The following is a 13,179-nucleotide window of genomic DNA, read 5'->3' as shown; positions in this document are numbered from 1 at the left end:
ATATTCACTATCTAGCCCTTTACAGAAAAAGTTTGCTGACCCCTGCTCTAGAGAAACACACACATGTGCACAAGGAAATGTACTTTAAAAAAAAGTTCATAGTAGCAATATGAGACATACTAAAATATGCATAGTAGCAATGTATGTAATAGTAAAAAATTAGATACAACCTAATTCCCACAAAAAAGGAAATGCATAAATAAAAGGTAGTATATTCATACTATGACAAAGCACTACACCTATTCTTATCAACATAATTTAATTTCTCAAACAATGCTGTAAGAATGAAAAGCAAATTACAGAAGAATACAGTATGACATGATTTATAAAATATTCTAAACATTCAAAACAATTTGTACACATACCCAGGTTCAGAGATAAGAACATAAAGTACAAAGAAATGTATGGGAATGATAACTACCAAATTAACGATGGTGGTTACCCCTGGAAAGGGGGCAGAAAGATGCAAAAAAGAAAGGGTTCGGGACTTCCCTAGTGGCACAGTGGTTAAGAATCTGCCTGCCAATGCAGGGGACACGGGTTCAAGCCCTGGTCCAGGAAGATTCACGTGCGGTGGAGCAACTAAGCCCATGCGCCACAACTACTGAGCCTGCGCTCTACAGCCCCGGAGCCACAACTACTGAAGCCCGCACGCATAGAGCCCGTGCTCCGCAACAAGAGAAGCACCGCAATGAGAAGCCCGCGCACCACAACGAAGAGTAGCCCCCGCTCGCCGCAACTAGAGAAAGCCTGCATGCAGCAACGAAGACCCAACGCGGCCAAAAATAAATAAATTTCTTTAAAAAATTTTTAAAAATAAAAAAAAAAGAAAGGGTTCAGCCCAGGTTCAACTGTATTAGTAATGTTTTCTTTAGGCTAGGAAGTAGAACATGAGCTTTTGCTATATTATGCTTTATATTCCACACAGATATGAAACATTTCCTAATAATTTTTAAACTGTCATTGATAAGGTTTTACAATAATAAAAAATAGAATTTTTAAAAAAGGATCACTGAGACAGAAGTTAACTTCTGCAACTTAGAAATATAAAAGCAGTAAAAGAAAACGTAAAGAGCGAATTAAATGCAAATGTCAGGAAATCTCAATAAAGCAATTTTAGGTGGCTCTGTAGTGCTTTACCCCCAATCTTTCTCAAGAACCTGTCAAGATTCTCCACAGGCCGTCTCGTGGAGCCCTAAGCCACCATGTTACAAGTACGGGTACCCCGCTGCAGAGACCACATGAAGAGGCCTTTCGACCACATGGAGAAGGAAGGGCCCAACTCCGGCCCATACCGGCCAGAGTCAGACATTTGAATAAAGCTGTCTTGGAGCCTCCAGGCCAGCCAAGCTACCACTGAATAACCCCCACAGGAGCTTCATGAAGCAGAAAAATCACCCAGCTGAGTGGAGTTTTCTCAAATTCCTAGTCTATACAACCTTTATTTTTTGATGCAGGAGACAGACCAATAGACTGTCCAATACTATCTGAAGATGAAGTCTGAATATATTATGTCCTTGGGAATAATATTAGACTTCTCTGTGAACCACCAAAAGCACAATATTCTTTGCCTCAGGATCCAGCTATGGTTCAGTGTTCCCTCAGTTTATCTACCTCTTCATTCCATTCAGTGGGTTTCTATGGATCTTTCGGCAGGATGCTGGCATAGTTAGTTCTGTCCAAGGCCAACATCAGGCAGCAGTTTGATGCTGTTGGTGTTGCTGGAAGCATCTTGATCTTCTGTGGAATGGAAATACCAAGCAGTGGGTACCCTACCCCAAAGTAGTGCAGTTGGTTGTATCTTCATGCAGAATACACAGTCTCTCAAATATAGTTATCACAAGCACACAAAGTTCCAAAGAGAGAAAACAAATAACCTAGGAAATGATCGTGAGAGACAAGTGGCTCCAAATGTTCCTTCTGCTCCAAGGAAAGGGGAGAACACCATCAAGATGGCAGGGGAACAATATTCAATGAGATGGACCAATGAAACACTTTAATTCTGAAAGTGCAAATGCATCATTCAACAAGGAGAAAATGGACAGTGTCATAATAAACTTAAATTAAAAGAAGATAAACTTGAAAAACAGGTAAAGCCTATAAATGGTGAAGACAAGGAGACTCGGGAGTTGGTACTCAAACTTGTGAAGGAAACGCTGATGAAGATTTGCAGACTTAATTGCTATACTGACAAAATTAAATCAGCGGTTTTTATTTCCTGTGATAATAGAGAATGGAGACAAACCTGAACTGAAGAAAGAAGTTTAAATGCCAAAATATGGAACCCCTCCTCATCCAAACAGTGGCATAGGAATTTCAGAGGCAGAGAAGATATTGGTTTCCATGAAGACAGAGTCACCAGAGGTCATGGTGGTGAAAGGCAGTATTTTCACCATGTCTCCAAGATTTGGTGGCAGATTCATACACAGGAGGTTGTGGAGGCAGAAAGTTTGCAGATTTCTTTTTTTAATATAGGAAAGACAACAAGGTTATTACATAGTATACAAACAAGTCTCGGGAAATTTCTAGCTCTTCATGTCCTTAAAAATGGCTTCAGTCTTTGCAAAAAAGAAAAAAGCACATTTGTTATACACTGTACACCAGCACTGTTTGGTTTTTTTCTCCCTGCTATATTTCAAACATTGTAACGCAGTTAATGTGGGAGAAAAAAACCCTCATATTCAAAACCAAGCATGAAATGTATTTGAAATAACAAAAAAAAAAGACTCTCCCAGGCGCAGTGGTTGAGAGTCCGCCTGCCGATGCAGGGGACACGGGTTCGTGCCCTGGTCCGGGAGGATCCCGCATGCCGTGGAGCGGCTGGGCCCGTGAGCCATGGCCGCTGAGCCTGCACATCCGGAGCCTGTGCTCCGCAACGGGAGAGGCCACAACAGTGAGAGGCCCGCGTACCGCAAAAACAAAAAACAAAAACAAAAAACCAAAAAACTCTCCCAAAACAAGGTCAGCATATGGCTTGCTGTCTTACTTTTCCAGCCTATAGTTTCAGACGGCCTCAAAGTAGTTGCTGTTAACTTGGGACAAGGCAGAGTGTCCATATGTCCCAATTTGCCTAGGACTGTTCCAATTTTAGTCAGGAGACAAGAGGTCCTAATTGCTGGTGATGGATGTGGAAGGCTCTGAGAAGTACAAAACCCTAAGGTGGCCCCCAAAACGGCGCTGTCTTCCTTTAGTTTCCTAAACTGTCCAGAAATTAGAAATTTTTGGATCTTCAAAGAACTGTCATTTTCAAGTTGAAGAAATACTAGGACTTTGTTGAAAGTATTAAAAAAAAAAACCAAAAACCCAAAAAAACAGGGAGGTTTGGGAGAGGAAAGATGGCTGCGTGGATTAAAGATGGCTGCAAATCCCTTCCCACTGCTCCTGCTGAGGGATGGTTCTCCTTGCCCTCCTCTGGAATCTGGGCTGGCTCTGTGGCCTTCCGGCCAATCGAATGTGACAGTAGTGACATTGTAGACTTTCTGAAGCTGGGCCTGAAGGGACCTGTGGCTTCAGCCTTTGACCTCTCAGAGCGCTGCTTCATCAGGAAATGGTAACTCCCCATAGCTCCCTGTTACTTTCCCGTCTCTTGTCCCTCCCGCCCCCAAGGTTAAACAGGTAAGAAGAATGGGAAAAAGCAAAGGGAGAAAGAAGGGAAGGAGGGAGGAAAGGAGGAAGGAAATGCTGAAGGAGGTTAAGGCTATAGGACAGGTCCCAGGCTCCAGTTCTCACGGCCCCACTTACTTGCTCTACGTCATATAACCCCTCTACACCACCTGATCTCAAACAGTCAACGCACTTTTGTAATGGCAACAGGAACAATGAACTTACAGAAGTCTAGATACGTGGAATGCATAACTGCATTCTGTTACCTCGCTCACTACACTAGTCAATCTAGAATATCAAGAACAGTCAGCTCATACCTAGAAAAAGAAAGGTAGTAAGTGAAAGACAACAATAAAAACTAGAATTCAAATAAGAGAGAAGGCAAGCATTAAGAGAAGAACGAAAACAAAGTAGGAAATATACACACCCACACATACACACACATGAAAGGGAAAGCAGAAAAAATGGGAGAAAATATCGGGGAAGCAATTAGTGGGTAGAAGAAAAAAGGTAAAGGGAAAGAAAGCTAGAATGAACAAGAACAGTATAATAGAGAAAAAGACATGAGAGGAGGTAGACTTGCCAGAGGAGAAGAGAACGGGGAGAATATCAAATGAAAGGTTACGAGAACGAGCTCACTACCGTCCCCTCTGCCCTGTACTACAAGTCTCCTAACTGATCTCGACAACAATCTTCAGCCCCTCTCCAGAGTTATTTCCGTGGGGTAGCCAATGACCTTTTCTGAAACAAAGCTGATGATGTTAACCTCCAGTCTTATCTTGTACCGCTCTCCTTACTAGCACCACACTGTCCTTTCAGTTCCCTAAACGTGCCACGCTTCCTCTATTGTATTCCCCCTGGCTGGAAAGCTCTGTTTCTCCACCTTTCCCTCTCCTAGTCACCCTTCAAACCGCCCTGATTAGATCAACTTCTCATTATCACAAATAAGCCCCTTTGGTTGCACTTGACAGTTGAAATGTTACACTGAAACAGTTGCAAATGTTCATTTGATTACTGACTCCCCTCACTGGACTGGAAACTCCAAGGGGAAACTGCCTTCCCTCCCCCACTGTGACTCTCAGCACAGTACCTACAACGTTACAGTTGCTCAATAAATATCCGTTGAATGAATAAACAAAAGAGAAATCTGCCACACTAGCTATCACAAGTGGAAAAGGTGCAGAAGACAACCTTAAGTGAATCGAAGAGAAAGAAACAAATCAAAGAGGGGAAAGAAAAAATTCAATACAAGCTGTGGCCTAATTAAATTCACACAATTCCAGTGTGATACCATACCAACAAAATAAAGTACAAGAGTAACCCATAGGTCTCTTTTCCCCTAAAGAAGCCAGAAAAGGAAATGGAATTCGTTTTTTACTTAATATTTTATAAGAATGTAAGACATAATTTAGAAAATGGACAACAAACAAGCACCTCAAACTTAAGATGACCAAAGCAGAGCGGTTAACTTACTTCTCATTCCTCTGCCAGCCTACTCCATCTCAGTGAATGGAATCCCGTGCCCCCCTGCAACACCTCAAACCCAAACCCTAGGAGTCATCTTTGATTCCTCCCTTCCTCTGATCCTCGATATGCGATGCATCAAGAAGTCCTGTAAGCTCTACATCCAAACGCCGTCTATTTTTCAGACTGCTACAATACTCTCCTAACTAATACCCCCGCTTTTACTCTTGATCTCCTCTGATTCACTCCAGGAGCAAAGCGGGTTTTTTTAAAAACAAAGGTAAATCGTATCATTACACTCCTTTGTCCCAAACGCTTCAATGACTTCCTACTTCTCAGAATCAAATAAAACTTCATGATCTTGCATGATCTGCGACCTCTCTTTCATATCACTCTCTTCTTTGCTTGCTACATTTCAGCCATAATGACCTCCTTTTTCTAAACAAATGGAACCCTATATCATCTTGGAACCTTTAGAGACATCAGGCCCTCTGCCATACTCTAGTCCCACAGTTATTACCTTAATACACGTGTGACCTCCTCAGTAAGGCCTTTCTTGACTTTAACACTGTAAAATGGCTTTCTCATTCATCCACGGCTCTGTATTTTTCTTCCATAGCCTTTATCACACTATTATCATCCTGTTTATTTCACTAACAACAAATAAATATGCTCCACGTGCAAGAAATAGGATGGTGAAAAGAGAAAGCCACTGCTTTCATGGAGCTTATACTTTAATAGGACTAAAAAACATGAAGACATAGATTTATCATGTGAAAAGTGCTACCATGGAAAATAAAAGTTAAAGGGAATACCATGTGTTTGTACATGTGTGGCAGCATGACATTGTAAGTAGGTTGTCAGGTCTGAGCAGATCTAAATAAAGTGAAGAAGGAAACTATGTGAAAAAAATGGGGTAAGAGTGTTTTAAATGGGTTAACGTTTACTTATTTATGAAAAGCCCCTCCCACTAAAATATAAGTCCCATAAAGGCAAGGACCCTAACTATCTTATGCACTGCCGTATTCACCTTGGTAAAGTGCCTAGTACAGAGCAGGCCACTATAAATATTTGATGAATGAATATCTGGCAAGCTATACTGGAGTATTTTATCATTAAAAGTGTAAAGAACCAAAAGAATTAAATACAAAATATTAAACACAAAAAATATTAGTAGTACTACATATCATCCCATTTATTTCAAGATTCAGTACAGTATATGAAAAACTGAAATGCCTGCTCTCCCTTATGCTCATATTCTAAACAAGGTACCATTCACTTGCTTTCTGAGAATGCTGAAGGAGACATGGTGAAACTCAAGTTTAACCCCTAGAGCAATTCACAGACCCTTAAGTTAGAATAAAGTAAAAGCAACAGTTTTAAATTTCACATTGGCCCTGTATCTGTTGGCCTTATTTATGCTCTTTCTATCCTCCCTATGTTCATCACATAGCACCACCTGAAACACAAGCTGTACCACTCTCAGCCCCTGACAGGTAACCATTCTGCCCAAATGAGAATGGAGATAGAATAAAAGAAATACGAACTGAACCCAGAAAAACTTGCAAGCTTTCCACACCTTACCACAAATCTCATATAAAACTCTCATCCCTTCTAAATAAAGGCTGGTTTGCACACACAAGGTAACTTTTTGTTTTTGGCTCTGCTACACTCCAAGGAAGATTAAGAAAATTAAGGTTTCTTTTCCCACTCAGCTCCATTAGTACCCATTTGTTCATGAGCCTAATACTGAGTACCTACTGTGGTCCAGGCCCTGTTCCAGGTGCAGTTAATAAAACTGTAAACTCGGCTTACCCATCCTTCCACACTCTCTTAGAGGACCTTGTACCACAGTGAAGTTGTACTTTCTTAATTCAGAAATGTTTCCAACTAGTTATCTTTAAAGTACTCCTTTTACTCCATATGAAATTCATCTTTGCAAAATTATCCGAAAAGGAGTTAAATCTTTTTTAAAGTCACTGCACAGCAGACAGACCCACACTCATAAACCCGCTCTCCCAAACATATTTATAAACCTAATTACCGTCACAAACGGTGAACGCATAGTCGAACGTTGAGCGTTCCTGGTCCATAAGGACAACGAATTTAGCCGTATTTTAGGGATCCTTATATGTGGGCCAAGAGCCAATACTGTTACCCATTATCCCCAACAATAATAGATGGCTTTTCTTACTTACGACTGGCTTAGTCCGCCTGCAGCAAATGTTTAACTTTTCCTCACAAATGATTTAAAATGTAACCACTCAAACTTCGTCTATTAGCTTGGGAGACGGTCCCAAAATTGACATTGTGAATCTCGTTCTCTTTTTTTCCGATAGATTATTTTCTAAAATATCGTTAGCAAAACACATTTCGTAAGATTACCTGACAGAGCCAGGCCTAATCTGAATGCTGGCTGCAAGAGGAAGCCTGAAGCTCCGCGAAAAAAGAAAGACGGGGACGGGCGCATAAAACAAGCTCAGGAAACTACCTCTCCCCTCCCTACGTGGACTGGCCCCCGATTTCACCCAACCGTAGCGATTTGAAACTTTCCATAAACACCAAACGGGACCCGAGCGCAATCTGCTCTCATCCTTAGGCCACCACGGAGAAACCAAAAACAGAAAAACATGTCAAAGACACGCGTACACTCTCAAAGGACACTCATCAACTCCGGCTCCCGGCCGGTCCACCGACGCCCCCTCGGCCTCCCGGCTCCCGGCCGAGCCCCTAGCCCGCACGGACTCGGACCCAGCGCGCCCGCAGCACCCTCTCTCCCCGCCAGCGCCCCGGAGCCCCCCAAACCCAGCCAGCGCCCACACCTGAATAGCCGGGAATCAGGGGCCCACATTTTCCTGTAGTTCCCCACCCCCACCCCCTCGAGTGCAGAAATTGATGTACCTTCTAAAAAAGTAATCTCCCCGGCGCTGCCGTCTCTCTTGCCAGACGCCATCTTCCTCCTCCCACGCCGCCGCCTCCCTAATCCATGGCCCACACCGCCGCCGCGTTCGCCGGGATGAGGGGCCGCGCCGCAGGAGGGGAGCCGCCGCAGGGTTGCGGGCCTAGGACTCGGCCGTCAGGCGGGCGGCGCTCCCCCGTCCGGACGGGCCTACACAAAAGCAGGCCGGCTCCCGGGCCTATCCGCGGGCGGGCGGCGAGACCCGCAGCCTGGGCTGCTCAGGCTCCGCCGGGCGAACTCGAGCGGCGACGACGGCGACGGCGCTTCCCGGGCCCGGTGCCTCTCGGCCCGCGACTCCCCATCCACCGCCCGCCCAGGCCGCCCGAGAAGCTTCCCCTAGCGGCGGGCCCGCAGGAAGAGAGTCTGAGGGCGAGCACACAAACACGCCTCCCTCAGTCCCGGGCCGTAAAATGGCCGCACCCGCCGCCCCGGGTCGGTGAGGTCTCCACGACAGTCAGGCGCCCCCGGACTCTCCGCTCCTTTCAGCAGCCGCAGCCGCAGCCGCCGCCGCTACGGCCGTCCGCCCACCCCGCCCAGGCGCGAATGTATCAGCCGAGACCTCTGCGACTGTCCATGTGGACAGGGGTGGGTCTTCTCCGCCACCGCCTCTCGTCCGACGCCGCAGCAGCGTCCGTCGCCACAGCAGCGTCCGTCGCCACAACAGCGTCCGTCGCCACAGCAGCGCGAGCCGCCGCTCCTCCCCCACGGTTGCCGCTGCCGCCGCCACGCGCCCGCCCCCGCCGCCGCCCCTGTCGCCCCCAGCGCGGCTCGCTCTCAGGATCCCGAGCTCGCTCGCGGGCGGAGCGGGCCGGGGGTGCCGCGCGCCCGGCCCTCTGTAGCACCGGCCCAGCACGGTGCCGGCTTGGCCCGCACACGTTTGGTCCGACCTCGGGAGCGCCCGCCGAGGCCCCCATGGCAGACCTGGGCTTCCGGGCCGGGCCGGCGATGCATTCGGCTTCTGTGGCACCACGATGGCCTGAGAAATGTTCCGAATTCATATTCCTCTGAGGAGGCCTTCGATTTAAACCGTAGCCAGCTGAAGAGAAAAGGTAGAGTGAGGTAGCGCGATCACATGTGGGGAGAATGATTTGTGGTCTTCATTCATTTTTAAAGAAATTTTCAGAATAATTCATCAGGGAGGATTCTACAGTACCCTTTGGATGACAGTGTAAAAAAAAAAAAAAAAAAATCCTGTCCTTTAATGTGCCTGAGACTTCAAAGCCCGTCCCCTGTCTTACAAGTCAGGCCTTGTAATTGCAGGTGACTATGTCATGTCCGTTTTTCTTTTCCTTCTTTGCTTTGCTTTTTACTTTCTTTTTTCTTTTTAATTGCAAAGATGACACGTTCATTAATGAAAATTTGGAAAATACAGAAAAGCAAAGAAGTCATGCATAGTCCCACCACGAAACTCAGCTCCTTCCTCTGCGCAGTCCTCTAATTAAATACTTTTCTTAAATCCCTCACTATCCCTCCTTACAAAACAAAAATTTGTGCTCCATACCCATGAAAATTCAACAGCAATTAAAATGATACAGAAAAACTATGATTTAGTGCAATCTTTGAGGAATGAACTAGTTTAATTGTCCTGTTAACCAAGGCATAAGTTGAAAACCTTTTTGTTTAAAACTTCTTTTAAAATCTTTTCCTAAAATGAACTAATAACCTTTACTGATTTAGTAAGAGTCATATAATGAATATAATTTATCATTTGCTATTTTTGTTGCTTGAGGATATTGAGTGATCCTGTTTCACTTTTAAGTGAAAAACAAACTAATATTTTTTAAATTATAAATTAATATACCCTCAAAATAACAAATTTCTTATAATAGTCAATTTCTACCAGGCACCTTCAGTGTCAACATTTATAAATTAACAGTTAAGTTTTCAGGTGACCAGGGTTGGATTTTTACTTTCCTGGGTCTTAGGCGCTTTTGTCTTCACAGGCCCTTCCTCCGTAAGAAATATATTAAAAAAATTTTTTTCACAACCATCAATATTTATTTTTTTATAAGTTCACATTTATACCCATTTTTCCCACTATGAAATTAACAAAAAAAAGTTAAAGATAATATTTAAAGTTGGAGAGGATGCTGTGAGGTGAACATTCTCATTCACTGATGCTATTAATTTAAAGGAGAACCAACTACCTGGAAAGCAATTTGGCAAAAATGTATCAAGTGTTTAAAAGTCCTATTCCATTGGTCTGTATTATATATGCATTTATAAGCAGAGCAAAAAGACAGTCTCCCAGCCCCACCTCACCCCCCAAAAGCCAAAGTGTTAACGGTGGTTATATCTTGGGGATAATAGGTAGTTTTAAATTTGGAATTATGTATATTTTTTATTTAATTTTTTAAATTGAGGTGTAGTTGATTTATAATATTAGTTCACAGAACAGTGATGCAAAATTCTTGTCAATTATACTGTTTAAAGGTATTATAAAATATTGGCTATATTCCCTGTGCTGTAGAATATATCCTTGTAGCTTATTTATTTATTCCGGTACGCGGGCCTCTCACTGCTGTGGCCTCTCCCGTTGCGGAGCACAGGCTCCGGACGCGCAGGCTCCCGACGCGCAGGCTCAGCGGCCATGGCTCACGGGCCCAGCCGCTCCGCGGTAGGTGGGATCCTCCCGGACCAGGGCACGAACCCGTGTCCCCTGCATCGGCAGGGGGACTCACAACCACTGCGCCACCAGGGAAGCCCGCTTATTTATTTTATACATAGAAGTTTTTACCTCTTGATTCCCAACCCTTATCTTGCCCCTCCTCCTTCCCTCTCCCTACTGGTAAACATTAGTTTAGTTTGTTCTCTATATCAGGGGTCCCCAACCCCCCGGCCGTGGACCAGTACTGGTTCGTGGCCTGTTAGGAACCGGGCCTCACAGCAGGAGGTGAGCGGCGGGGGAGCTAGTAAAGCTTCATCTGCTGCTCCCCATTGCTCCCCATCGCTTGGATTACCGCCTGAACCTTACCCCCCACCTACCCGTCCATGGAAATATTGTCTTCCACGAAACAGGTCCCTAGTGCCCAAAAGGTTGGGGACCGCTGCTCTGTATCTGTGAATCTGTTTCTATTTTGTAATATTCATTCATTTGTTTCATTTTTTAGATTCTACATATAAGTGATACAATATTTCTCTTTCATTGTCTGACTTATTTCACTGAGCATAATGCCCTCCAAGTCCATCCATGTTGTTGCAAATGGCAAAATTTCATTCTTTTTTATATATACACACACACAATGAAATACTACATATATGATATATATGTAGTATATGTATAGATGTCATATCCATTCATCATCTTTATCCATTCATCTGTTGAATCTGTTGATGGACACTTAGGTTGCTTCCATACTGTGGCTATTGTAGATAATGGTGCTTTGAACATTGTGGTGCATGTATCTTTTTGAGTTAGTGTTTTTATTTTCTTCAGATGTACACCCAGGAGTGGAATTGCTGGATCATGTGGTAGTTTTATTTTTAGTTTCTTTGAGAAACCTCCATACTGTTTTCCATAGTGACTGAACCAATTTACATTCTCACCAATAATGTACAAAGGTCACCTTTTCTCAGCATCCTTGCCAACATTTATTTGTGATCTTTTTGATGATAGCCATTCTGACTGGTATGAGGAGATATTGTGGTTTTGATTTGCATTTCTCTAAAATAGCGATATTGAGCAAGTTTTCATGTGCTTATTAGCCATCTGTATGTCATCTTTGGAAAAATGTCTATTCAGGTCTTCTGCCCATTTTTTGATTGGATTCTTTGTTTTTCTGATACTGAGTTTTATGAGCTGTTCATATATTTTGGATATTAACCCCTTATCGGTCATATCATTTGCATATATGTTCACCCATTCAATAGGCTGTCTTTTCATTTTATTGATGGTTTCCTTTGCTGTGCAAAAGCTTTTAAGTTTAATTAGGTCCATTTGTTTATTTTTGCTCTGGGTTCCTTTGCCTTAGCAGAGACAGATCCAAAAAAATATTGCTACAATTTATATCAAAGAGTATTCTGCCTGTGTTTTCTTCCAGGTGTTTTATGGTTTCCAGTCTTACATTTCAGTCTTTAATCCATTTTGAGGGTTTTTGTTTTGTTTTGTTTTTTGTATATGGTGTGGATAATGTTCTAATTTCATTCTTTTACATTTAGCTGTTCAGTTTTCCCAGCACCACTTATTGAAGAGACTGTCTTTTCCCCATTGTACATTCTTGCATCCTTCATTGTACATTAATTGACCATAAGTGCATGGGTTTATTTCTGGATTCTAGCCTGTCCCATTGATCTATGTGTCTGTTTTTGTGTCAGTACATACTGTTTTTGATTACTGTAGCTTTGTAGTATAGTCTGAAGACAGGGAGCATGATACCTCCAGCTTTGTTCTTCTTTCTCAAGCTTGCTTTGGCTCAAGTTAATTAATTTTAAAACTGCTTTGGTATTAAGATACAATCCAGTCTGGATTCACTATTATATATTTATTATTGTCATTATGTTAATGTTTTGCTGACTTTAGGAGGAATAATATTAAAACATTTTTCATAAGTCTATATTTTTTCCTTATTTTGAGGAATTAGGATTTACTCTCTTAACTTTCATATATAACATACAGCAGTGTTAATTATATTTATCATGTTGTACATCCCTAATACTTATTTATCTTATAACTGGAATTTTCATAAGCCTTTAAAAGTATCATAGGCCTAAGACACTGTTGCTCCTGTGCCTGATGGATAACAGCCCTGTAGGTGATGGCTGGATCCCTTAATGTTCATTAATGGAAATGATCACATAAAAATCATGTCTAGCTTAACTCTAAGTCAAGTGCATAAGAATCATCTGGAGAGCTTATAAAAAAGTTTCCTGGGCCCCATCTCAGGCCATCTAATTCAGTAGGTTTAGGTAGGGCCCATGAATTTGCATTTCTAATAAGCTCAAAGGTGATGCTGCTGCTACTGATTTGAGAACCAGTGCTTGGAGTAATTAAGTGTTTCATTCATGCCAAGGCATTGCTCCCAGTATGATTTTCTAGGTATATTATCGAGATCTCATAACCAACATTTACTGAACATCTACTGTTATTTTTATTTTATAAGTAGAAACTGAGACCCAATACACTAAATAACTTTTGGAGGTGACTCAGCTAGAAA

The 13,179-nt window shown here is 42.9% G+C and overlaps 1 protein-coding gene and 1 pseudogene across 4 annotated transcripts in view; one reads left to right on the top strand and one right to left on the bottom strand.

The window, feature by feature from the left end:
- SENP6 (SUMO specific peptidase 6) overlaps positions 1–8,678 on the bottom strand; it is a 110,629-nt gene extending 101,951 nt beyond the window's left edge. For 3 of the 4 annotated variants that reach the window (XM_060114988.1, XM_060114989.1, XM_060114990.1), the window contains exon 1: positions 7,969–8,578. In XM_060114988.1, coding sequence (XP_059970971.1) covers positions 7,969–8,020 — 52 coding nt within the window. In that variant the 5' untranslated portion in view covers positions 8,021–8,578. The other variant, XM_060114991.1, reaches the window with a different exon arrangement.
- Positions 1,511–2,500, top strand: LOC132500403 (protein LSM14 homolog A-like; annotated as a pseudogene).
- Positions 8,679–13,179: the final 4,501 nt, after the last annotated feature.

Source organism: Mesoplodon densirostris, chromosome 12, assembly GCF_025265405.1.
Source record: "Mesoplodon densirostris isolate mMesDen1 chromosome 12, mMesDen1 primary haplotype, whole genome shotgun sequence".
Classification (NCBI taxonomy): Eukaryota; Metazoa; Chordata; class Mammalia; order Artiodactyla; family Ziphiidae; genus Mesoplodon; species Mesoplodon densirostris.
This window is presented reverse-complemented; position numbering and strand designations above follow the sequence as displayed.